We start from the raw sequence: 26,131 nt of genomic DNA on the forward strand, positions 1-26,131 counted from the left end.
CTGTCATAAAATCATTTACCTGCTCAAGCATGTATAATTTTTTCTTACTGAAGGGTTGGCTATCAGGGATGTCTGAGATAAGTGAGGAGTCAGAGTGCTCCCCCTCTATCTCTTCCGCGTTGTCCTCTCACTCGCCCCCAAAAATCCGCTCCTCCTCAGCTCCCTCCGACTCCTCGACACCAGTCTCTGCCACAGCCATCAGTATTTCAGGCGGCTGAGATTCAGCCAGCGGAGAGTCTTGCACCGTGCCTGGCTCACTGTCCACTGTGTTCTCTTCCTCCACATTGGGAGGGACTGACGCCCCGTCTGGAGCCCGCAGTCTCCCTGTCTGCACGGGTTCAGAGTGCTGCACTGGCTGCGCTCTGCCATCCGGCAGCTCTGCAGCCTTCTGTTTAAATCTTTTCTTTTTAGCTACTACCTTGAATGGTTCCTCACCATTCTCAGTAGTAGCTGTATTATCCTCTGAACCCGTCAGTGACAGACTACGGCTGGGTCTCTTTGTGCGAGGCTGTGGTGTTGGTGGTTCTGCTCCGGTTTCCTTCGGTATCTGGATCGCCTCCTCCTCAGTCAGCACGGGCTCTTTCTGCAGCTGCGATGCAGGAGCCGACTCTTCCTCCCGCTCACCCCCAACACCCCCGCTCTAGCCTCCCTTCTCAGGCAGGCTTTCCTCTGGTGTCCCTGTTCTCCACAGTAAAAACACCTCATTGTTTCAGAACTGATGAACACCATACAATTCGTCCCTTCCACATTAAAATTCCAGGCTACATTTATTACTTGATTGGGATCTTTTAATAACACAAACGCCTGCCTTCTAAAAGACATGACGTGCCTAACGCTGTTATTTTTAGAACCCAGCAGGATTCACTTAATTGGGGACACAAGTTTACCATAGCGAGATAAATTATTTTCTAATGGCTCATTTTTTAAAAACAGGGGCACATAGAAATAATAACTTTTGTTACCAGGGTTACTAGAGGGGAAACCTGAACAAATTCACCTTTTACTGTAAAGCCTTCCTTTACCAGCTTGTTTACTAGCATCACCTCCACTAAAAATATTACCAGCGCTTTATTCATTCTTGACGCTGACCTAATATTCTCAAACCCCACCACCTCTCCTACTGCCAGCAGACACTCCTCCACCGAAACGCCAGGATCAGGCAGGCAACGGACCCCGTGTCGGCAGGTGAGAGCCCCCAGCCCTCCTGAATGAGACCCCATTACGGGATCTCCAAACACACACCACTAACCTATTAACAAACAAACACACACCCAAAAGAACAACTAAGTGACTATCAAAACAAACAAAATGAATAAATAAATAAAGTTTTAAATTTCCCGGTCCTACCGCACTGGCGTTCCACCTCTCTGCATGCCCTTCCCACAATCCTCCACGAGAGAGAGAGAGGGAGAGAGAGAGAAAGCGAGAACATGGAAGTTTACAGTACACTACAGTTCTCCAGCACCATTCATTAAATGATATATATCACATAATTTTTTGTTTAGAGCTTACCCACGTTATTCTGCTTATTTATTTATTATTTTTTTTTTTTTCTGTTGCCATTGCCATGAAAATGATCTATTGACTGACAGGTTTAAAAGTTGCACTCACATGATCTCTTTGGTTGTGTGAAATGTTATGACGATATCATACCGGCATAGATTGTGCAATTTCTTGCTGTGTGAATGAGTTTAAATCATTTTTTAAATGTCTCTGAGATGGTTCAGTAGCGGCATTTGTGTGTGAAAGCGGTATAAGACTATATTTGGAGTGTGTTGCTATGGTTTCAAACAGTCTTTCAGAGACATCCCAAAAAGGTAATTGGCGATTTGTTTTATTTCAACAAAATATATAAAAAAAAAAAAAAAAAAAAAAAAAAAAGCTATATATGTTAAATTGAAAACAAATCATTTCTGAGGAATACTGACTTTATATATACAGTTGGCATACCAATAAGGAGAAGTTTCACCACTAGCAATTAATCAATTTGTACACAGGAGCATTCAGTATAATTTTATAGTTTTATTAGAACTGAAAATGTTGCTGTTTTCTGCAGTATTGTCTGTTTATATAGGGAATGAGTTGTATATTTGGGTGTCCCTATTTAAACAGAAAAAGAGGGCAAAAAATGATTGTATTGTACACGGAACAGAATTAGTCTTTTTTTATCCTCAGTTTAAGAGAGGTGGCTGGACAGGCCAGACAAAGCATTGTGTCCTGTGATGCTACTGTAGAGAAAGCCAGCATCCACAGGCTTCAACACTGTCCTTGAGGCTAACCTTCCTCAGTAGCAGTCCCTTGCCCTTAGAAGGAATTGCAGCAAAAAAAAGGAAGAAGCTGCAGTACTCTTTGTAATGTAGCTTCAACATAAAAATAAAATACTTAATTTCAGCAACTGCATACAGGCCTGTTGTAGGATCCAGGGGGTCTATTTAACGCCTGTCAAAATGAGAAAACAGGAGTAGGGCCTACATGATCGGATTTCTTCCACAGCTGCCTATTTAGCAGCAGTTACTATACATAAGAGATCATTCAGATGCGTCGTTAAACCCCAACAGTTTTCATCTATGAAGGCTTGTTTTTAACGAATTGAGAGAACGGTTAACGGTTACCTCATTAGCATAAAGTTATCAGCGGTCCTGAGCGTCAACTTGCTATTCATAAGAGTGAACGACAGCAAATTGTCGTCGATAACTAGGAGTTATTGAACACTTTCTACAGTCAAGTTCAAACTAACAACAGCCTCGGCAGGCTATTTTTTTTATATATTTTATTACTGCACTTGCTCTGTTATACAGTTTGATTATACCTATGATTTACACTGCCTATTTAGAAACAATCTGTAGCTTTGTATGAGGTAAAATGTTTAATATAAACATATACTCACACGAGAACATATTCTCTGGCATAATCATTTTGAAAGAGCGCTGTGAAGCGGAGAGCAAGTAGGAGACTGAGAATAGACAGTTATTTTATTATTATTATTATTATTTCTTTGCCATGATCCTGTTTTTTTTTGTTTTTGTTTTTTTCGTACATCACAAAACGATCTATTTTGTGATCAGATATATTGAATATTTGTAGGAAACAAATACTGGCATTGGCAAGTGTAGACCTCCGAGCTGTTATCAGTTTCAAGACCATATGTATTGTAATATATCAAAGTTAGGCGTGTATGGATATCATGCCTGTGATATGTGGATAGGTCCCCAGATCACTGATTCATAAACATAAACTCGCCTCTGTGCTTTAAATGGGGTTTATTAATAATAATAATAATAATAATAATAATAATAATAATAATAATAATAATAATAATAATAATAATAAGAATTTGTAACATTAACATTTCAAGTTTTCAAACTTCTTCTTCTTCTTCTTCTTCTTCTTCTTCTTCTTCTTCTTCTTATTATTATTATTATTATTATTATTATTACAGTATTATACAAACGTCCTCCTGCAGTGCTTTTTATTTAAGAATTTTTTTAATTTTTTTGGTCCTGCAGTTAAGAGTGAGTATGGAAATATGTTTACCAAACAAAACAAATATACTAAGTATTTATTTAAAAAATCCTTTTTTTTTTTTTTTTTAAATGTTGACATCGGTAGCAGGCTACTGTAGGTGGATTGTGTTTTTCTTTTTGCAACAGCTACCGACACCACCACAGGGAACATTAATAATGCTGATGATGTCATCAGGAAGAGGCAGATTATCGTTCTTGAACGACTGTATACCCATTCATAAAGTGCTTTGCGACAGTCGTCGATATTCTCAGATCATTTTATGAATAGAATATGGCCGACTTTCGTTAGTTTTAAACAAAATTCATTTTATTACAGCAGTCGGCAAGTACTTTTATGAATAGGGCCACAGGTATGCTATGGTGTGTTGAAAGAAGCACATATACCAAACATGTATTTTCATTTTCAAACATGGTTTCTGGTGCTATTCTTGGTACAGTATAGTGATCTCACTTTATAGGTCATTTCACTTTGGGGTCATTCACTAAAAAGCATTTTAATAATGGAAGCAGCTGCCCAGGTGAAAAAAACAAGAAAGTGCAAGAATGCAAACAGAGATTTCTTTAATCTAGTGCTGCACCATATTCCATCTTTTAAAATGACAATGCATGTATGATGTACCAAAACTGCACATTTGAGACCTACAGTATAACGAATTCAAGTGAAAAGATGTTCCAATTTCTAGAATTAATTTGCTAGCTGCAACCACTTTAAACACTCCAGCCTTATTAAGTATAACATACTGAATGATACAGATTTGATTTATCTCTATATAATATCTCTTCACGGTCCATAGTACTAATACAATAGAAGAGCAGCACAGCTACCCATTAGCACAGTGCTTAAGACTCATCTTCTTTCATTTGGACACATAATATGTCTTCGTTGACAATATCTTATAAAAGTGTGAGGTTTTATTATAAGCCATTTTTTGTAACTTAATGAGTGGTATTGTGTGATTGAGGTGCTGCTGGGACCCAGAACCACCCTGGGAATGGGATCTTAATGGATTCGCATCTGGAAATTCAATAAATTATTGGACTGGATTTTAAAAAAGCAGGATACATAGACTGAGAGCACAGTAAAGAGAATAGACAGGGTCCTAGTTTGCTTCCAGAGGCTCTGGACTTCCTATACTGTTTATTGATGGGTGAAAACAATAAACACATTGTAGTTATTTATTTTATTTCCCAGACAATTCATAGATTACATATTTACAATCAATTACTGGCAAATACTACATGTAATGATTTTTTTTTTTTTTTTTTTTTTGCTTTCGTTGTTTTATTCCAAGAAGAGATGGAGTCTCCAAAGGCTATCGAAGGGGCTTTAGAGTAAACCAAAGCATTTCCACTCCCTTTCACGTTTACCTGATGCGCCAAGCGTGAATGAGTGTTCAGCCAAGCCTGTTTCATTTGGGGGAAATTAAGGCATTTCAAAGCCTTGCCTTCAAAAATCTGCGGGAGCTTGACAGAATGCACTGACATGAGCGGCACCCTAGGATGTGGTCCACAGGGCTACACTGCCACCTGCTGTCCGTGCACCCAGCTTACAGCCCTGGAAACTGGTCAAATTGAGGCTTAATTACAACATGCTTGAATTGCTGTGAGTGCATGTCAGAACGAATTATGTAAGTAATGAAGCTGAAAATGTTAAGGGAGTAGAATTGCAATGCAACGCTAATGTTCTTCCAGAGAATGTGTGCAGTAAATATGCAGCCTCATGTATTAGAAGAAATTAGTTGTTGATGCATTAACTGCTTGTTTAAAATATATATATATATATATATATATATATATATATATATATATATATATATATATATATATATATGTGTATTAACGCAACAAAACGTTGCTCTGCAGTACTGAATTAGAAAGAAGCCTTGGAATACACGTCATGCATTACACTCCTAAAGGATTTTAAAATGGACAGGCTCTCGAGACGTATTATTATTATTATTATTATTATTATTATTATTATTATTATTATTATTATTATTATTTGCAGTAGTATGTAAGATCATTTATTCTGTATACACAGTATGCTGCAAATATGCTTCTCATTTGTAATTTGATATACATCTGCAGTGTATCTTTCTTTCCTGCTGAGTCCTAATACTGTATTTCCAGAAGGATGTTGGTGACTTTGTCACTGCAAACAGTGCTTGTGCAGATGGCTTGAACAAATTTAACCAAGTAAATTATGCAGCGCTTGGTATGAGGTTAGTGGATCAGCCACATACAAAACACAGCCCTTAGACATGCCTGAGGGACAATGAAATTACCCAAATGCCATAACAGCAGCTTGCAGGCAGCTGATTAAAGGGGCTCTGCTGTTTGGTTCAAACTGAACTATGATAGTTGATTTAAGAGAAGTAATTGGATTTCAATGTACTGCTGTTCTCTATGGTGGAACTCCACACAGTATGCAATCTTTTGACAGAACCACCTGAAACTTTTACCTAAAGCTATTAACATGTTTGTATTGGGGTTTACTGTCATTAAACTGTGAAAGTCAGGAATCGTTTGATAATTGTAGTCTTACCGACAGCTATTACAAAATGAATTGTTATATTTGCTATATAGTTGATATCTGTATGGACATCATTTACTGCAAGGATATGCACATATTTGCCAAGTGTTTTGGATGCTAGTTATTGGTATGTATTGTTTTTGTATTGACATTTATTTATTTTTTTGCATAACACAGTTTCTTTGCTCTGTGGTACATATTGTTTTCTCTGGCATAGGTCACGTGACTTACAAACCACCCAAATATACTGTCTGTGTGGCTGTGTCTGCTTGATTGAAACGGAAAGAATGAAAGATGAGAAAGATACATCTCACAGACCAGTGGTTAGCTTGGATTGGTTTATTTTTTATCCATTGAATGATTCCTTTCTGACTTCAGGTCAATTCCCAATCCTGCTAAACAGTACCATATACTGTAGATGTATTTGAACCCACAATAAAAGCTTCATATTATAAAACCATTTGCTTGGTGTCAGAGTGTAGCTGTTTCAGAAGTGTGTTAGAAGCATGTGCGTGTGGTTTCTTTAATATCCGTGGCATCGCATGTTGGTGGTTAATAGCAGATTTCAGCAATTGTAGCACATAGCTACCTATTGAAAACACAATTTATCATTTGTAGGTTCATTTGATGTAAGAAATTTGGGTAATGATGAGGTTAGGCTATTGCCCTTGAATACATAAATGTTAGCTGGATGTAGACTTTTGAATGTGAGGTATTAGACTTTGTTCAAAGTTGTAGATTTTTTAAGTTTGCAGTTTATCTTTCTTACGTTATGCACGTACCTTGGCTAGCCATGTTTTTTGTGTCACACTTATCTGCGATATACCATTCTTGTCTGTACTTTACCAGTAACACCTTGCTATGATTTTATTATGGCATACTGGGTAAAATGTATAAGGGTTAACTAAGTCAAAGTCTTTCAGTATAGCTTAGCAGTTTTTCATGGGGGTAAAAATGGAAGGGAGTCTGTCAGTGTTACCGGCATAGAGCAGCCATCTCTATTGCAGACAGTACTTCACCTTTTACAGGAAAGCGAAACAAGATGTTGATACTACCTGGACCCTGTAGTCAGACGCTCTTTAGCTGCAAGACTTGATGGATGTTGGCTGCCTGCCAGGCCCTTGTTTTTATCTAATACTGTGAAAGAACACAAGTTGAAAAAGATTGAGCAATCTTATTTCAAGGCATAGGCCAAGCAGTGTGCTTGTAGGCTTCAGAACAAGATTTCCTGACTCAAATGACTCTTATTTAGAAATTGAATGTTTGACCATATCCAGCATATTGTGTGACCCCAAAGTGGTAGATAGAGCAAAAACACCCTGGAATTGTTGTGCAAAGTTGAATGGATTTTTGTATTTGTTGAAGTCAGGCATTTTTAAACCGTAATAGCTTGATGCTTAGGTTCTGACTGGGAGACTCGGGGGATTGGAATAAGCTGGCTGACTCTTAGGGAGTCTTGCATATATAAAAAATGCTAACCAGGTAAAGGGCCTAACAAAAGTAAAACTGGGTATATTTGTTTGATGTGACAGATAACAGGAAATGTGATTCAGAAACCAATTTCCTTTCTTGCAGCTCAAATCGAAATTATTCCGTGCAAGATCTGTGGAGATAAATCATCAGGAATCCATTATGGGGTTATAACTTGTGAAGGCTGCAAGGTAAGATTTATGCAAAATGTGCGCCTCATCCATGCTGAAATCACTTTGTAGGATTCTGTTGCAGTGTTTTAGTTTGATAACAATGTGGAGCCCCATTGTGAATTTGGCCAAAAAGATTACCTTTTAAGTATTTAATACAGTATATTAAACCCTTAGATTGAAACACGCATTCCAATTGGATGAATCAGGGTTACATTACCAAAGATAGTTTGTGCTGGTGCCAAAAAAGCAGTCTAGCTGAGTGGTTAATAGTGCCCTCTGACATCAACAAAGTGGTGGACCGTCTACAGTGTCACAGATTTCTCTGGATGAATATTGGATATTCTAAGGGATCTAAGGGACAACAGTTTCCCTCATTAAGCCTTTTCTCCCGGGGCGGGGTGGGGGGGGAGCAGTTGTCGGTACATGGAAATTTTGGTGGTTTCATCTTCATATCAGAAAACTACCGCACAATCTGGCATATTTGTTAATTTCTGCTTGAGAGATGTCCAGGATTGACGCTCTGACCAGCAATGAAGTGAGCTGGCAGAGTAGCGAGGGGGAAAGCTGTCATGGTGCCTCAGTGTGTGTCATTGTATTAAATTCACAAATACAAAAAAAAAAAAGAAAAAATGAATATATACGCATTACTACTTTTGATCCTGCAATATATGCATTACCATGGAATTCCCCATTTCAGGGTGTGAAAATCTAATCTTTATTGAATTAGCCAGGATTTTACAACAAGCAAGTGATTTAGTATTCCTAAAGCAGACATGCAATGCCTTTGTTCTGCTTCTTACTTTAGATAAAGGACAGCACCCCTATCAACGCTGTGTTCTAAACCCAAAATACAAGTACAAATAATAATTTGAAAAAAACTACAATAAACTGCTGAAATGTGTCTTTAGTGACTGTTACAGTAGGCTCAGTTGCACTTAATGGCATTCGCAAGTACAGGAGTTCTAACTATAAATCACAGCATTATGAAAAAGTCCTGCTTGGCAGCAGCTTTTATACCCCCGTTTCATAATGGCAGCCATTAGAAGGCAACTTGGCAGCTGTCAGCTGTTTTCTTGTAATTAAACAGCCAATGAACAACTAATTAAGACATATGTGTATTGAACAGCCAAATGGGCTATGTTAATGATCAGCTAGAATCAATTCATTAAGTAAAAAATTGTCAAAAGATAGAGCATCAAATCAGCGCTTTAGCCTTCACTGCTCCGATGAACAAAACATGCTAAATGACAGTCATGACCTCAGCAAAACACACCACTGGGCGGGGCCCTTAGCTTTCTAATAATAAAGCATGGTAGGACTGAAACTGCTCACAAAGTGATACGCAAATAGCTTATACAATACCCCTTACTCTTTTAATAGGCATAGCACCTTGAGGGACAGAATGCCTTCTCTAAAAACTTGCACGGGTGATCCAGGTCTTACAGCAGTAGGATGCTAGGAATAAGAATCTGCAAGCTCCATGCAGTTTTGTTTTATTAATTTTTTTATAGTGCTAAGATTATGCAAGATACTTTTAAAAGGGTGTGGACACTGCAGCACCTTTAAGGATAGCTGCTACAAAGTTCAGCCAGGCTGTGGCTCTTCTCCTCTGAAGTTCTGTTATTTTCATGCTCTGTGGCGTGTCGTCCCCCAGGGCTTCTTCAGGCGAAGTCAGCAGAGCAACGCCACATACTCCTGTCCTCGTCAGAAGAACTGTCTGATCGACCGAACCAGCCGCAACCGTTGCCAGCACTGCCGGCTGCAGAAGTGTCTCACTGTCGGAATGTCACGAGATGGTAAGCAGCAAGGGTCCTTGTTGAATTTAAACACCAATGCAGTCTGAACTAAAATAATAATACCAATAATCGTATCTGTATTGGTATTGGTATGGTATTGGTATTGGTATTACTTTGCTTTTGGTAATCTCCATTAACCTGTTAGTCATCTTTGAATGTTAAAAGTGCTTTGTACCTGAAAGGGTTTGGTATATTACAGTACAGCCAGCACTGCTTACTAAATTCAGAGCACTGTTCTAGAAACTTAGTAGCCTTTTTTTTTTAATTATCCAACTTTATTTATCTGTTTTTTGGAAGAAGAAAAAAACCTGGTTAATATTTGGTAAAACATGGTAAATATGTGGTAAACACACAGTAAATGTGGTAAACTTGTATTGAAGTTAAAGAAGAAACAACATAACATAGGGTTACATTTGAATCATGTCGCTGCTATCCTTATACAGTCGAAGCTATTAAAAATAACAAATAATAAAAAGTCTGATTACTATGTTAAAATTGAAATCATCAGTTATCTTTGTAAGTTTTCTAATTGCAATTCATATGTGGTGGTCATTTCTTTTGTATCTGGTATTGCTTAAACCTATACTGAGGCACAATGAAAAAGCAACAGTCTAAATTTTACATCCGTAGCTCATTGGGCACATACATGATGTTATTTACATTTTAAATAGTGAGAAGATAGGTTTATTGATTGTTTGAGTAGTATTGTTCCTTGGAATAACAAAATACTGAGCTCAAGTCATGTCATTTCATAAAAACGCCAGGTGCTCAGTGTTTGATATTTGAGTTGAGTTAAAATTGCTAAAATGAGTTGATTAAGACGCTGTATAAGTAGCCATTTGAAAAGACATGATTTTAATAAACGCAAGAACAGCGAAAGATACGACCATGCCCTGCTTGAGTAATGAAGATCGCTTGGTTGCTATCAATTTGATTGAAGACGGCCTATCTGTGAGAGAAGTTGTCCGGAGAATGACTGCAGTGAGAATGACTGCAGTGGCTACAGCACGAGAAATTCCAGGAAGAAATAACCACTGCGTCAGCAGAATGACTGTAGTTCACCGCCTGCATGAAAATGATTTGCATGCTTGGAGGCTGTTCAGGGGTAACATGTTGATAGCTGGGAGATGAAATCTCAGTCTTTTGTGGGCCAGAGAACATCTGAGGTGGCGGCAAGAGAGAGTGGTAGTTTTATTCACAGATGAATGCCGTTGCCCTTGACAGATCTGACAGAAGACAACGTGTGTGGAGACGTCGTGGTGAGCGTTATGTTCACTGTTGCGTTGTTCAAGCCAGGGGCGATGGAAGTGTGATGATGTGGGGAGGAATCTTCTTTAATCTCCTTTGGTGCCAATTGAAGGCAACCTTACTGCTCAGCGATACATTGACAAAGTCCTTTGGGCAACAGCTTTTCCATTCCTGCAAGCCAATTCGGAAGTGTCGATTTTCCAGCAGGACCATGCAAGAACACACAGTGCTAGGATTACAATTGCACGACTTCAAGAAAACAATGTCAAGATCTGGCCGTGGCCAGCTTTTTCTCCTGACCTGAGTCCAATAGAACAACTGTGCAACCAAATTGGCAGTGCCGTCCAGAGGAGACAACCGCGACCAGCCAACCTTCGCCTGCTGGTTGCAGCTGCACAGAAAGAGTGGCGGAACATCCCACTGTAGTCTATCCAGAGGCTGATCAGGTCTATGTGTCAACGCTGCCAGAATTGTGTTAATGCTCAGGGAGGTCATACCCAATACTAACTTTGCAATGTTTTCATTTTGACAGTGTGTCACATTTCATACTGAAAACTTATCATGATTCTTTGATCTGTATTTTTGTTCACATTCTCTGTGATTTTGTTTGATATCTATGTTTAAAATATTTGATTCAATCCATTAGACCTGAGTGCTGCATTTATTTTGTGCATCAGTGTATTTGACTTGACTATTTGGTGAATACCATTCTCCAACACTATTTTTATAGTGTACAAAAAATGCCCTTTGTTTCGCTCTTCAGCCGTCAAGTTTGGCAGAATGTCTAAGAAACAACGAGACAGCCTGTATGCGGAAGTGCAGAAACACCGAATGCAACAGCAGCAGCGGGATCATCAACAGCAGCCCGGAGAGGCTGAGCCACTCACGCCCACCTACAACCTCTCCACCAATGGGCTGACAGAGCTGCACGATGACCTCAGCAGCTACATTGACGGCCACACCCCCGACGGCAGCAAAGCGGACTCTGCAGTCAGCAGCTTCTACCTGGATATCCAGCCTTCACCTGACCAGTCTGGCCTGGATATCAACGGGATCAAACCAGAACCCATCTGTGACTTCACCGCAGGTTCCGGTTTCTTTCCGTACTGCTCGTTCACGAATGGGGACACCTCTCCCACAGTGTCAATGGCAGAGCTAGGTAAGGCATCTCTGTCAGTGTGTGTGTGTGTGTGTGGTGGTGGGGGGGGGGGGGGGTTAGGTAGTATAATGCAATAGATAATCAGCCTCTTCAGATAGAGGCTCATTAAAATATTTTTTCCTAATTAGTTTCTAGTAATTAGGGCCGATCAAAATCCAAAGGTGCAGATATCAGGGGAAATCATTTTCTTTTCCCTTGTGTTCCTTTTTTGGCTAAGAAATTGCAGAAACAGGAACTATAAATTGAAATTTCCAAATCAGGCATTCCAGGAGCAATAAGGACCTTTATTTCCATGGGGAATGTGAAGCAGCTTGGTCCAAGATCCAAGGTCAGTTTTCCCTTATATATATATATATATATATATATATATATATATATATATATATATATATATATATAATGTGTGTGTGTGTGTGTATCCCTAATGGACAGGCAACTCTTGCTGAAAAACTATTCTTGAAGGGACCCGGACCCCTTTATGTCATGGAACCCTTTTCTTGTTATACAGGACTATTATACTTTTTTTTTTTTTTTTTTTAAATGTACAATTCCACATAATATAGGGTCTCGCTTTAAAAACCAATAGGTACAATATGTAGTGAGGTGCAATGTGTTTGCAATGTCTGCTGTAACCAAGAGAATATCCCTGATGGACAGTCTGCATTAACTGGCTTTTTTTTTTTCCTTTTTCTCCAGAACATTTGGCACAGAATATCTCTAAGTCACACATGGAAACGTGTCAGTACTTGAGAGAGGAACTACAACAAATGACCTGGCAGACATTCCTGCAGGAAGAAATGGAGAACTACCAGAACAAGGTACTATACTGGGACACACATGCTTGTAATACAGAGTACCTGTATACTCTCCTTCATTCCTATCGACAATTACCTCTTTTCAATCCATGAGCCAAAGTAGCGGACATTGTCAAGCTACTGAACTGTGGAGGCCAGTAGGGGTCTCCTGTGGTACACAAAAAATGAACCAGGCCTAGCCAGTGTTCTTCTAGCATGCAGGAGGGCAAAGCAGGGATTCAAACCAGATTTTTTTCTGTTTCGGTTCAGCTCAGAACCAAACCAGAATTTTCAGCTCCGGTTCCAAAAGTTCCGAACGGCTGATTTTGTTCCTTTCAGGTTTGAATGAAATTAAATACCAGTTAATACCAGTTAAAAAAAAAAATTCTAGCCAAGTAAGCTATTGTATTGGTGTTCATAGGTCTTCATTTTCTCAAATTAAACAAAAAAAGCATGAAATACAGTAAATTCCAGATAACTCGGCACTCAAAAGGAAAATGGTGTGACAAATTATCCATCTGTATCAATAAATTTGCCTACTTCCTGTTATAGAAACAATGTCTGTGTTGCAGCCTTAAAAGAAAATGATAGCAGCCCACGTCTTTTTTTTTTTCTCTGTTGCAGCATTCTTTGGCTTCAGTAGGAGTTTACCATTAAAAAAAAAAATTAAAAACAGCGACATTTCCCAACAATCTCGATGGGTCAGCATCCTTACATTCAGCGTAATGGCTAAATGCAATGTTTGTCTGAAATAAACTCTGCAGCTAATTGAGATCATGGCTTCATCAGATACCTCACTTGTTTTTTTGTTTTTTTTTCTCTGTTCTGTTTCACTTTTCAACTTTGTGGTGTTTTTAATTTAATGAAAATTTTTTAAAAAAAATTCCAGGACTTTACACATCTGCCTTATATTTGAAAGTTAATACCAAAAAAACATTTTTGTGACAAACATCTCTTCAACATACATCATACATTCAAACACTTAATTATAAGTTATATAGTTGTAATAATAAAAAACAAAACCTTATATTAAAATATGATAAAAATGTGTTAAAGCTTGGTTGATATTATAAAGATGCTTTAATTCACGGGATCGTTAGAGGTCTTTGTTCGTTATCAGTGCTGTCAGCCCCTCACTTTTCAAACAAGGTTGTTAACTTCTAACTATCTTTCTTGTGCTCTCCAAAGCCCCGGGAGGTCATGTGGCAGCTGTGTGCAATCAAAATCACAGAAGCTATCCAGTATGTGGTGGAGTTTGCCAAACGCATTGATGGCTTCATGGAGCTGTGTCAGAATGATCAAATAGTGCTTCTTAAAGCTGGTGAGATAGTGATATTTTGCCAACATGTTGTATCTATTTGTTTTGTTGTTGGGCTTAATATAATGTTAAGTGCTTTTGCGGTACTTTTCAAAAGCACAAGAAAATTTCTGAAAAGCATACTACGGACCTGCCATTTTAGACTTTGATAATGACACTATTTTTCCAAATGTTGTATTACAACAGTGCTGAAGGGTGATAAAGCTGTTATTTCCTCCACAACCTGTTGGTTTACATCAAACGCAAGGCGTAAGATTGTTCAAGCTGTGTGACAGAGGAAATAACAGTTATGTAACCACTAACTCTGTAAACAATATTGTGGTGATCAGATCACCTATAAGTTCAATGTGTGAAAGCAGAGCTCTGCCATTTTATTTCACCTGTACCTTTTTAATAGTGTCATACTATGGCCATGCTGATGGTGCATATTGCTGAGCAATCCAGGTAGCAAGCAGTACTGGAAAATGTGGCTTACTGGTATTCTTCTGCTAAATGTTTTCCTATCCAGTTAGGTTTCTTTCCACTGTAGGGTCCTGCCAGCCTGATAAAAAGAACACTATTCACAATCCATCTATCTCCTGTCTAGCTTGTAGTGACAGCAAGCAATTTAGTATTATGGAGTTATGGATTGGGTGGAATTGTTTTTGACAGGTCAACACTGTTCCAAAAAAAAAAAAAAAGGTTTGCCGCAAATGGTTTCCTTAGCTCTGATAGACAAATGAACTGTCCTAAAAAAACGTACAAAGCCTCCATGAACTCAGCCTTGTCTGTGTGTTTTCTAGGTTCGTTGGAAGTTGTGCTGGTCAGAATGTGCCGTGCCTTTGACTCTCAGAACAACACAGTGTATTTTGATGGAAAGTATGCTGGTCCAGAAGTTTTCAAAGCATTAGGTAAGTAAATATTTATAAAGAAGCCTTTAAGAAAGGGGAACCCTTTGTCCCTTGTTTTTCTGCCTGGGTAGACAGGAGTTGGTGTTGCTTGAACATTTTGACTTACCAGTAGCATCTCAATGATATTAACTTATACACACAGTTAATCCAATCAAGTACCAGGGAATGGCCATTGTGCTATGTCTTTAGAACTACTACATGATTGATGATATGAATGCATTGTCTTGGTAATGCTGATCTGCTAGTTATTCTGCTAAGGTTTCTTTAAGTTAATTAACTGATATTACATGTGATGTTATCAGAACTATATTCTGATAACATTTATAAAATAAGAATTTCTAGCGTAAGGGTTTGGTTCATGAATTTGCGTCATAAGACTAGTTTATGGCAGCTGCCTCCAACATTAATAACATCTGTGTTGAAGGCCCTGTATCTCATAATCTAAGGAAATCCAACCTTGCACAATGTCTGTTGCCATTTTAATTGGTTTCTTATGCATGACTTTGATAATGAAGAACAGTGCTGAGCATGACCACTTTTAACAAACACTCTTCTGAGCGGTACAGAAAGAGGCCTAGGGCAAAGAATGTACCGTAAGGATGGGCTGCAGTTGTGTCTGTGCACTGCAGATCATTTGTTTAATAGGAAGCTATGATAAGTGACAGCATCCCCAAATGCATAGTAACCAGAGGCTGGCAGAATAAGATTTGGGTAAATCAAATCTTATTAAAAGGTGGGATTGCCCAGTATAATTACACATGAGCTATTATTTAACACATTTATTTTGAGTGGTTCTTGTTACAATTATTCAGCTATTGTGGTGTTCTGAAATGAAGTCCTGATCACCATCTACAGCAGAGATTTGCCAGAGAAACAAAAGTAAATTTGACCAAAGTGGCATATCACTAGATGGTGCTGGTACTTACTAATATACAGACATTTTGGCTGGTCTAGCATGCATTATAAATATCTGTGCCAGGCAACAGGAACTGAAGAAAATAAAATACAAAAGCACAGTATTTGGGTACAGTTAAAAATAATAATAATACAATGACGTATGAAGCTTATTTTAAAAACTTTCACCGGGCCCAATTTTAAACTTTAAGTAATTAAAAAAAAAAAAAACACTAAGCTCTAATATGATTTTGCATGCAGGGTTTGGTTTTGGAGCCTTCTTGTGGCATTCAGTATAACTGACGTTTCTAATTAAAAACACAGTACATTGATTGGTTCTCTGGGACCTGACAGGTTTTGTGCAGGGCGAGGACTTATGCATTGTGGTATAGATATAGACTTTGACATGAGTTTGTGATCATTTCGTCAAAATAGGGCCATGTGTCTTTTGAAATAATACCATTTGTCTTTTTATTCATGTGTCTTCTCTCCATATATCTGTTGACAGGCTGTGATGACTTGATCAGCTCTGTCTTTGAGTTTGGAAAAAACTTGTGTTCTTTGCATCTGTCTGAAGACGAGATTGCGTTGTTTTCTGCGTTTGTGTTGATGTCTGCAGGTAAGATGAGGCACCACAACCATTGTTTTCACAGGCAAATAAACCAATACTTGCTGTCAAAAATATATACAGTCTTCTCTAGTGTTTCTAACTAGTTGCAAACCATTGTTTTCGTTAGATCGATCCTGGCTTCAAGAAAAGGTAAAGGTGGAGAAGCTTCAGCAGAAAATCCAGCTGGCTCTTCAACACGTCCTGCAGAAGAACCACAGAGAGGATGGAATACTGACAAAGGTAGTGTTAACAAAACTGTATTCAATTGAACTGGTATATTGTAAACCTGTCCACCTTTTTATATAATGTCTGTAGGAAATATTTGTTCCAATGGCCAGTTGCTAGAACAGATTGCCCTCTCAGAATTGAAGCAACTACCCTCTTAAATAAATTATTCAGGACTAGCAACTTAAATGTATTATCATTACCAGGTGCAAGGAATTTGAGCAGCCAGTGTTCAACCAGATCTGAAGTGGTTCAATAAACTATTCCTTCCTTATAGTTATAGAAACATTGGCTAATTTAAAGAGCTGTTTTTGAATAATGGTTTCTATTCATGGAACTGTTATAGACTTTCAAAGAAGCCAGCAAAGACCTAAAACAGTTTCACGAATATCAAACTTGAATGAATCCTTTCAAACAGATACTTAACCCTTTATGAATAGAGGACCAGCACACCTAAACAAAGGTAGGACCACTGCTAATATATAACCTTCATGCTGGAAGTACGACAAGGTTGTTTTTTGGTGATACTATTTAATAACTTCAGCTATGTATATAAAAGACTTGCAACTACAAAGGTGTACTACAGATCATCTCGGCCTCAGAATACCTAATTGACATTTCTATCCCTCAGTTCCCACCTCCCACCTGAGGAAGAGATCTTTGTGGTCTGGAATGTCAGTGAATCTTTTACATACATAGGCAGCCGATCCTATTAAAGGTATCGCCAAAAGAAACCTTTGTTGCACTTCTCGTATATGGACAGCATCCGGATCTTGCCACTGAAATGCAATACAATCTAAAAATATTAATGTAGAATAACCTATTTTCTTTTTTCCATTTCATTTCCAGTTGATATGCAAAGTGTCAACACTGCGAGCACTGTGCAGCAGACATACAGAGAAGTTGACTGCGTTCAAAGCAATATACCCGGACATTGTGCGTGCCCATTTCCCTCCTTTATACAAGGAGCTCTTCAGTTCAGAGTTTGAGCAGCCAATGCCCATTGATGGGTAACAGCCGCTCTCTCAAGCGAACATTGTCTGGAATGTTTGAAGTACCAGAGCTGAATGAATCTGAGACACTTTACGGAGCCCTGCATAAACCAGGAGAGCCGACACGCTGCACATTTGGGGATTATTATTTTATAATTTTTCTGTTTTATGGGTGGGTGGGATGTGATCTCAAGGGGAAGGGAGAGGAAATACTTATAATTCTACATTATTTAACATTGAACTTGCCTTTACCGTGCATATGGTTTTCCGTTTCGAAATGTGGACCTTTTTCTAGCCCTACTTTTAACATTTAACCCCCACTCCCTGAGGTGAGTTGCCTGAAGAATATCTAATTGACAAGCCTCATTTTATAATAAAATAATAACAAGCATTTCGGGTTATGCATAGAGCTTTACAATAGGGACTTGTGTTCCTCTTTTTAATGTTCACACTGCCATGATATAAACTACAGGTCATGTCTGCAGCGATCGTAGCAAACCTCTGTGGAATATGGAGGATATTCTTTGGGTTTTTTGTACAGTTTAACAGCATTATATAGAAACAGTGCTCACGTCTATGATGACTACAGTTCACGTTCCATTGCCTTAGTTCTGCTCAAGCTTAACCTCAGGGTCATAGTTTCTTTTGACCAAGAAAGTTCAAACAACTATCCACAGAGTTGCTCCAGTTTTTGATTTGGGGTTGGGCGACCAAGCCAACAATTTCCTTAGTAAAAACAATCAATATTCTTCAATTCACTCCTATTTTCAATGATAATAATGTTGTATTAAAATTGGTGTCAGTAGTTTTGAGGTTTTATTTTATTTTCTTCTTTGAGATTCTTAAATGACAGCGGCATCTAATGGACAGAAGCCTGCACAGTATTTCATGATTGCAGTTTTGTCAGGAGCTGAGTGACTAGTGCAAGGATCTTCTGCTTCTGCTCTCCACAAAACAACATGAAGCAATCAAGATATGGAAACTATATGCATCTGTAGGTCAAGTTCAAAACTTGTGTATGAAGTGCGCAGATGGGCAAATGCAGCGAGAGAGCACAGTGGTGACAAGTCAGCCTGCTGGCAATCCTGATATGAACTGCACCTTTTCTACAGACAATCCAATAAGAGCAATGCAGAATTCTGGTAATTCTAGTTGAAAACACAAAGACTGTCAAAGGACTCCATTCTCCGTGGTTGCTAAGTGGAATCATGCAAGGCCACCTGCCATCAGTTCTTCACGTGGGTGAACAGTGGGTACCAACAGAAAAAGGGTCCACAAAACCAGTTTTATATTGTACTACAGGGTATATGGTCATAAGTACTATACAGGAAAAAAACAAATAATAATGTTTATAGATTCTATTTTAAATAACATGTATATTATTGATAGTTAGCATATTCTTTATTGTTGAATTGATAAGGCACTTTTTTGTTTTTGTTTGCACCTTTAATTTAAGACTCGTGTATTACCTATTGCTGTGTTGCATGTGCACAAGAAATACAAGTTTAAGTGCAACATTGTGGAAGGAGACTGGAAAGATGTAGATGCTGCTGATTACTTGGCTTGTACTGTTGTGGTCATTAGGAGAGGGTTGGTCATTGCAGAAAGATTGAGATGTAGTAAACTTAAGCTTCAGTACGTGTCCTTCACAAGCAACTGTCAACTCATTTTGGAGACTATAACAAAGAAACATGTTTACAGCTGCAGAACTGCCACAAAGGCATATTTGTAGGCTTCTATGCACAGCACCCAAATATTGTAGTTGTTTTTTTTTTATGGTGACATGAAGGGCTAGATTGACTTATCTTTTGCTCCAGTCTAAAAATGTGCACCATTTTTTTTAAGACTGACAATGTTACAAAAATAGGAAGGAACTTTCTGTGAACATAACTTTTTAAAAAAATTTAATTATTTCTAGAAAAAACAAACAATTGAAAGAATTTCCCGGGAGCAAAGGGCATCTATCCCCAAAGAGTCTCTTATAGGGGAAATGGTTCATTCATTTGTAAGCCCTACTGTACCAGTTTGGTTTGTTTGCCCCCATCTGCGACAAAACTGGACCCCAATTCTCCAGCACTCATACAACATACTGGATACGTATGCCTTTTATCGGGAGGTATTCTGAGAATATCATGCTGGAGTTTGGAAAGTGACCCATGTTTTGTATGTGTGTCTTCATTTCCATTTTCACTTGATCTGCTGGACTGTTTTGTCTTGATTGTATTCTGTGCAGCTCCACTGTAAACCTTAAACAACCAACCCCCTCCATTAGATACTGCTTTAAACAGAAGCTTGGGCTTTGTAGGATTGTTGGAAGGTAGCTAATGTATACATTGTGAAAGACCGTTATTACGAGTTTCAATCTGCTGGCATTTAAAACCATTTCCGTTTTAGGAAGATTTTTTTTTTTTTTTCTTATAGAATGTAGGGTGACAGGAAAGTCTTAACAGATCTAAGTAGGTTGATATTAACCATTTAAGTCCTGGTGGGACCTCAAGGTCCAGCCTTAGCGCCGTATGTTAATATGTGCTGTCGGAAATCATGTTGGAACTACACAGGTTCCTTTTTGAATGATGCAACTTAATTTCAACAAAAATAATTCAGGACTGAAAGAGTAAATCTGCAATTCTGTTTTATTTCAATAGATGGAGCTGTTTTTTCATATATTTTATGGTATCCAATTGTGCAACCTAATGGTTCAAAACAAGACAGCAGCCTAACAAGCAGTAGGAAAATACACCAAGATGAGTTAATAATATTATTTGTACAAGCCTGGAACTGGAAAATGCTGCTGCGAACAGCAGCAGTGCTCGTTTCAAACAAATGTTTGGAGGTTTTTCACATCAAGCTTAGTTTACAGTTTCACTTCACATCTTGTGTGTGTGGCTACTTCTCAGTCCATGTTGTTTTGTCCACAAGGAAATATGACAGTAACAGCTGAAGTTTGGTGAAAGATGTATATTATTGAAAGCCTTGTCTGGTAGAAAAGTTTCTATTTTTTTAACCCTTAAACAGACGAAAGGTGGTATTTAATATTCCTGCAATAATAATAATAATAATAATAATAATAATAATAATAATAATAATAATAATAATAATAAATACGATTTTGTAATGCAAGACAATGATAGCTGTGTTTTCTAAAGGCGTCCCTTTTTGTTTCTTGCTGGTTAAACTTTTTTTTTTGTTTTGTCTTAACTGAATGTGCCATGGTAGAATGCATGTGGTGTTTGTGTCAATGAGATATTGTGTGTGTACAACATTCCAAGAAACAAGAAGTAGAGTGGAAATCATAGTCGGGGTGTCAGAGTAGAAAGCTTGTATGGCTGTTGCTTTTTTGCACATGTTCTTCATTCCTCTGTAGTGCAATCTGTACACATCGCATTCGCGGATGTACTGTAATCCCTCAGGGAAGTTTTAGTGATTTGTTTGCTTGGTTTTTTTAATCATTCAGTATTTGTTTTGTGCGTAGCAGCCAGTTACTGATCTTATTATACTCAACCTCAGTTTTAGAATGGTGCTGAAAAGCCACCAGAACACCAGGCATAGATTGGACATAGCAGGGCCAAGGCCACAAATGTAAATTAACTAGTTGTGTCTTCTTTGGGACTAAAGTAAAACCATTACTTCTAATAAGTAACAGTTCCTTTTTAATATACAAAACCAGTACATACAGATTACTTAATATTCCTATATAATGTGTGTGTGTGTGTGTGTGTATCTGGGCTGTTATCCAGTATTTCCCATTTTCATATTAATAGTTCAAGTAAAGTCTGTATCATTATTGATATTGTTTATTTTCACTCTAATAACTTCCCTAGTGCTGCCTGTTAATCTATGTTGTGCCTCTACGTACCATCTTAACTTTATGTACATGTTTTATAACACCCGTCAAAATGTAGCTTAATGGTACAATATAGTAACGTCGTCTAATGGCGGATTTGAACTTTACTACAGGTACAGGCAGCCAAGCTATCTTTTTTTTTTGTTGTTGTTAAGATTGCGGTTTTAAGGCTTCTGTTCATATGTTGTACTTCAACACTTCAAACATGTTTAAACACAGTTTTTAAAAAGTGAAGTATTTTTATTTGAAACTCAAAGGCAGTACAACTTGAACTACTTTTTAGCCACTGATGTTGCAGATCTAAAATATTATTTAAATACTGTATGTGCTGTGTCCTGACTATGATATATTACGTGAATCTACATATATTTAAATTACGGTTTCTCAGCTATGCATGGTTTAATTTACTTATTTAAATTCAAAGGAACATATACATTCTAATGAAATACATAATAAACTATATATATTTTTTTTAAATTCAAAGCATTATTTGAACAATAGGGTTCTATATATTCTGCATGTGGAGCAATTACTTAGTTCCTTTTCTTTGAAATAATAATAATAATAATAATAATAATAATAATAATAATAATAATAATAATAATAATAATAATAATAATATGATGGTGTTATTTTGTCCCAGACTCAAAGAAGACACAATTTACCCTCCCCATACTATAATTTAGGATGTTTTTTTAATGTATTTAAACAATTGGCTTTTTGTCTAAAATAACCTAAGAGATAAAAGGCACATTCAAAATATAACTGTGAATGACAATCCATTTGAATTCGCACATTTGGCCCATTGTTTGAGTTGGGGAATCATTTTGAATTCAGTGCTCAGGGAGAATCACTGTAAAGAGTATTAGAACAGGAAAGTAACCAGTAGGAGTGTATAGAGTATACAAGAGCCGTCTCTTAGGCGGTAAGTATAGGCTCACCAAGGTGTTGTGGTAATCGTAATGTTTTAAAATGACAGTATTCATATCCGATCAGAAGGATATCAGAATGAACATGAAGTTATGAGTTTATGGTTTACAACCTCTGTTACATTAAGCATTGCCGTCTTTACTGCAGCCCTGTTTCCAAGGCAGACTTTGGCTGGCAAAACTTGTGTCTTTTTGCTTTACTTCTTGTTTTGTTTTTAGTTTTTTAGTTTTTTTTTTGTTTCTTACAGTTGGGCTTGCTTTTGAAAAACTATTTCCAGAAAGAAAGGCCCTGAAAGGATCCCTTATTATGATACCATGACAACATAGTGCCAAAAAAATACCTCCCTTGATCCTTATCTAAGCCTGCTGCACTGGGCATCGCTAATACGGGTTCTATAGGGTACTGCAGTTGAACCTCTATTAAAACTGTGGTCAGTCAACCGGTGCTAAAAGGGTCTGGTTAAAGTGAATGTTCCACACACCTCAACAGTGCTAGGTTCATGAGATCTTATGTACAGTAGTTCCCCAAAAGATGTTGCCACTCTAGTATATCTGCAACTTGTATATGACATTATTACGGGTGAATTCAGTTTATTAAAGCAATACAAATCAAAAAATGGAGCAAGAAAAAATCATTTTGAATTGAGCCACTATTTCAAACAATGGTCTAAATGAATTGGAGGTTGAGAGGAAGGGGCTAAGCTGGCTGCTTCCTTTGTCTGTGCTTGCTGTGTTTGTCTGCTCCTGAGTGGAGTTGTGTGCAGGAGTGATGTAGTCTTATTTGTAGCTGATAAACGGGTTGACTGGCAGCTTAAAAGCTGGTTTCCCAGTTGTGTTTATATGTAATCACAGGACGAGCCCCAGACAAGGCTTTAAAATGTTTAAGAACCGCAGTGTCAGGTGGTGAGTTTGTAAAATATTTTCCTTTTTGTTTTCTTGTTTTTTCAGTAGTCCATCTCATTGCACCTTTTTAACAATACTCGCATTTCCAAAGTACAACAGACATACTGTATGTATGAAAAAAATTAATAAATAAAACATTTAGCCATAACTGAATGTCAAGCAATAATATAAATGTTTTTTTTTTTTTTTTTTTTTTTTTTTTTGATGTGCATAGGTTAAAGACCTTTTAGACATCTGCATGTAAATACAATCTCTAATTTATCTCATATGATTTCCAGCAGTGCAAAGTGACTGATTCTCTTCCTATGTTGAAAACTAAGGACTTGTGATGGCCTGTACACATCTTTTTCTCTCTCTTTCTCTATCTGCTTTTAAGTCACAATATTTAATGTTATTATTGATCACACTTATAGAGTTAACTTTATAACTTCTGTCTGTATAGGTAAGAAGAAGATACTGCTATAAAATGCCTACTCAGTGCAAAGATGTATCTGTTTATTAAATACAACAATATGCTGTACAATATCTGTTTTAGTATACTATCTCTTTTAGACATAGTTTGATGGAGCTAGGGTGTGCACATTTTATTTTGTGTTATTCTGATGTGTGGTGCTAGGTAAGTTACTTTTGTGAACAAAACCTTGATTCCTAGACTAGGACACCCTATTCGTCCAATTTATTTCACTGAGCATTGATGCATTATTAATATTAGTACTATTAATAATAATGATAATAATAATAATTATAATACCCAGCCAGCACCTGTATCAGAGTGTTAGACTTGGGATGTGGCTTTTTTTCCTCGCTTTAAGATCATTAGCTAATTTGTGCACAAATGACAGATTTAAGTATGTTACAGATTTGGGAAGTTTTTTTGTTTCTTAGTACCTACAGTGAAAACCACTGGTAGCTTTTTAAATGTCACATTTACAAAAATGTTAATCTCGTTCAGCTGAAAGTGTGACAGTTCTTCTATAATATGGCACAATTTATTCTTTTGCTCAAAAGAAACAACATTTATGTATGGGATACTGTTAGGGAGACAGCTATTGTAAATCCAGCAAAACAGTGGTTAAACTGAAGAAGCCATGGTTTTCACATGCGTATTTTGTTTTGTTTTTTCAAATACTGTAGGTGCTTGCATGTTTGTCCATTTAAGGTTTCAATGGACTTGTAAGCACAAATCGTATTCAGTTTGTTAAATCAAATTCTCCAAGGCAAAAACATTAACAACATTTTTCTAAACCTTTACATGATTATGTATTCTGTTCTTTTTGAAGTCAATATCAGCCAGAATATGTTGGCATAAACCCTTCATTTTTAGCACAGCGTTAAAGATTGTACAAATGTTTTACCCTATTTTTTTACACTGAGTGTGTGTTTATATATATTAGCAAATTATATTTATCCTGTGTTTTGAATTATCAACGTTTTTTTTAACGTACATAAAAAGTAAACACCACAACATAAAAATGAGGCAGATGGATATTACAAACACAGACTATAGACATTTTTCATTTTATATTCTAATGTAGACCAAAATAAATACAAGTTGCTGGATACACATTCTGGCTGACGTTGTATAACAAAAGGAACATGGACAATTCAATGTCATTCATGTAAATCACAGCCTAAAGCAAAAGTAATGGTTTCAAATCACATGCTGTACTTGCAGAGTATACAGTTTTATTTGATAACATGATCAATCAAATCTGGTAAAACTAAATACTAATGCATTGTATTTGTAAGTTCAAAATGTGTATTTTTTATGAATGTCTTGAATATGCAGCCACTGGTTTTCGTATGCAGTTTATTGCTGATTTCTGTAGGGTTGTCAGTAGAGGAGGGTGTTGTCCAGTATTTTTCTATCCCTTTGTAACCCAACAGGTCTTGGGAATCTGTAGCCCATCTGTTTAGTGGGGCAGGAATGTTATATGGGTATGTCAGTGTTCGCTAGTGATCTTAAAATAACTACAAAGGATCATGTAACTCTATTCACCTCTTTTAAATATATGAGTAGTTTCTTCACAATGGTAGTTTTGCTCCTCTTTGTCTGATTCCTAAATAAAATAAGTATTTTGATCCATTTTTTTGTAAATACCGCTGTAAAGAAAAATAAGAAATGTAATGTTGTCTTTTAAATACTTTTCATTCTAATATGAATGTTGTTATATTGTACTTAGAAACCGTACCTTTAATATTATCTTTATTAAAAGTGCATTGGACACATCGATTTTAGATGTGCTTTATGTGCTGTTATCCCATAATAAAAATTACAGCTTGTAATGGGGCTTTCATTGTCTGTCTCCTTTATTATTGATTGCTGTTGTTCTGAGGTTTAGCTGATTCTAAATCACCACTTATCAAGCATAACTAGTGACACTTGTGTTTCAGATGCCACGGTCCACATAATACTGTATAGAAATTCAAAACCAAATACACTTTCATTTTCTTACCTTTGGGTTTATATATGCTTTTCAAAAACAACCCTACTAAGGACAACATTGAAGTGCTGAAGTATGGTGCCTCATCACTTCCTATGGGTACAGTAAGTGATATCTATTGTGTACAAAGATTTACAGGGCCCAATAGTCCTGCAGCCCATTTAAAACAAACCCAGAACTCAAACTCTTCTACGCTTAGCTACTTATAGACCTTAAGAGGTTTATTAAAGAATAGTGTTACCAGATTTCCACAGTGAAAAATTTCTCCAATTCAGCTCTGAAGCAGTTACAATAAGTGTATAATAACAAAATCGTAATTTAAAAGTTAAACATTAGGTGTGTATGTGATTATATATACACCCCACTTTGCAACAAATCGCTTCAG

The 26,131-nt window shown here is 37.2% G+C and overlaps 1 protein-coding gene across 2 annotated transcripts in view; it reads left to right on the forward strand.

Moving 5' to 3' along the window:
* roraa (RAR-related orphan receptor A, paralog a) overlaps nucleotides 1–25,587 on the forward strand; it is a 254,822-nt gene extending 229,235 nt beyond the window's left edge. For both annotated transcript variants that reach the window (XM_041226501.1, XM_041226502.1), the window contains 9 exons: nucleotides 7,633–7,718; nucleotides 9,355–9,496; nucleotides 11,508–11,903; nucleotides 12,600–12,721; nucleotides 13,886–14,018; nucleotides 14,798–14,905; nucleotides 16,308–16,418; nucleotides 16,537–16,649; nucleotides 17,484–25,587. In XM_041226501.1, coding sequence (XP_041082435.1) covers nucleotides 7,633–7,718; nucleotides 9,355–9,496; nucleotides 11,508–11,903; nucleotides 12,600–12,721; nucleotides 13,886–14,018; nucleotides 14,798–14,905; nucleotides 16,308–16,418; nucleotides 16,537–16,649; nucleotides 17,484–17,648 — 1,376 coding nt within the window. In that variant the 3' untranslated portion in view covers nucleotides 17,649–25,587. The remainder of the gene's footprint in view (nucleotides 1–7,632; nucleotides 7,719–9,354; nucleotides 9,497–11,507; nucleotides 11,904–12,599; nucleotides 12,722–13,885; nucleotides 14,019–14,797; nucleotides 14,906–16,307; nucleotides 16,419–16,536; nucleotides 16,650–17,483) is intronic.
* Nucleotides 25,588–26,131: the final 544 nt, after the last annotated feature.

Source organism: Polyodon spathula, chromosome 24, assembly GCF_017654505.1.
Source record: "Polyodon spathula isolate WHYD16114869_AA chromosome 24, ASM1765450v1, whole genome shotgun sequence".
Lineage (NCBI taxonomy): Eukaryota > Metazoa > Chordata > Actinopteri > Acipenseriformes > Polyodontidae > Polyodon > Polyodon spathula.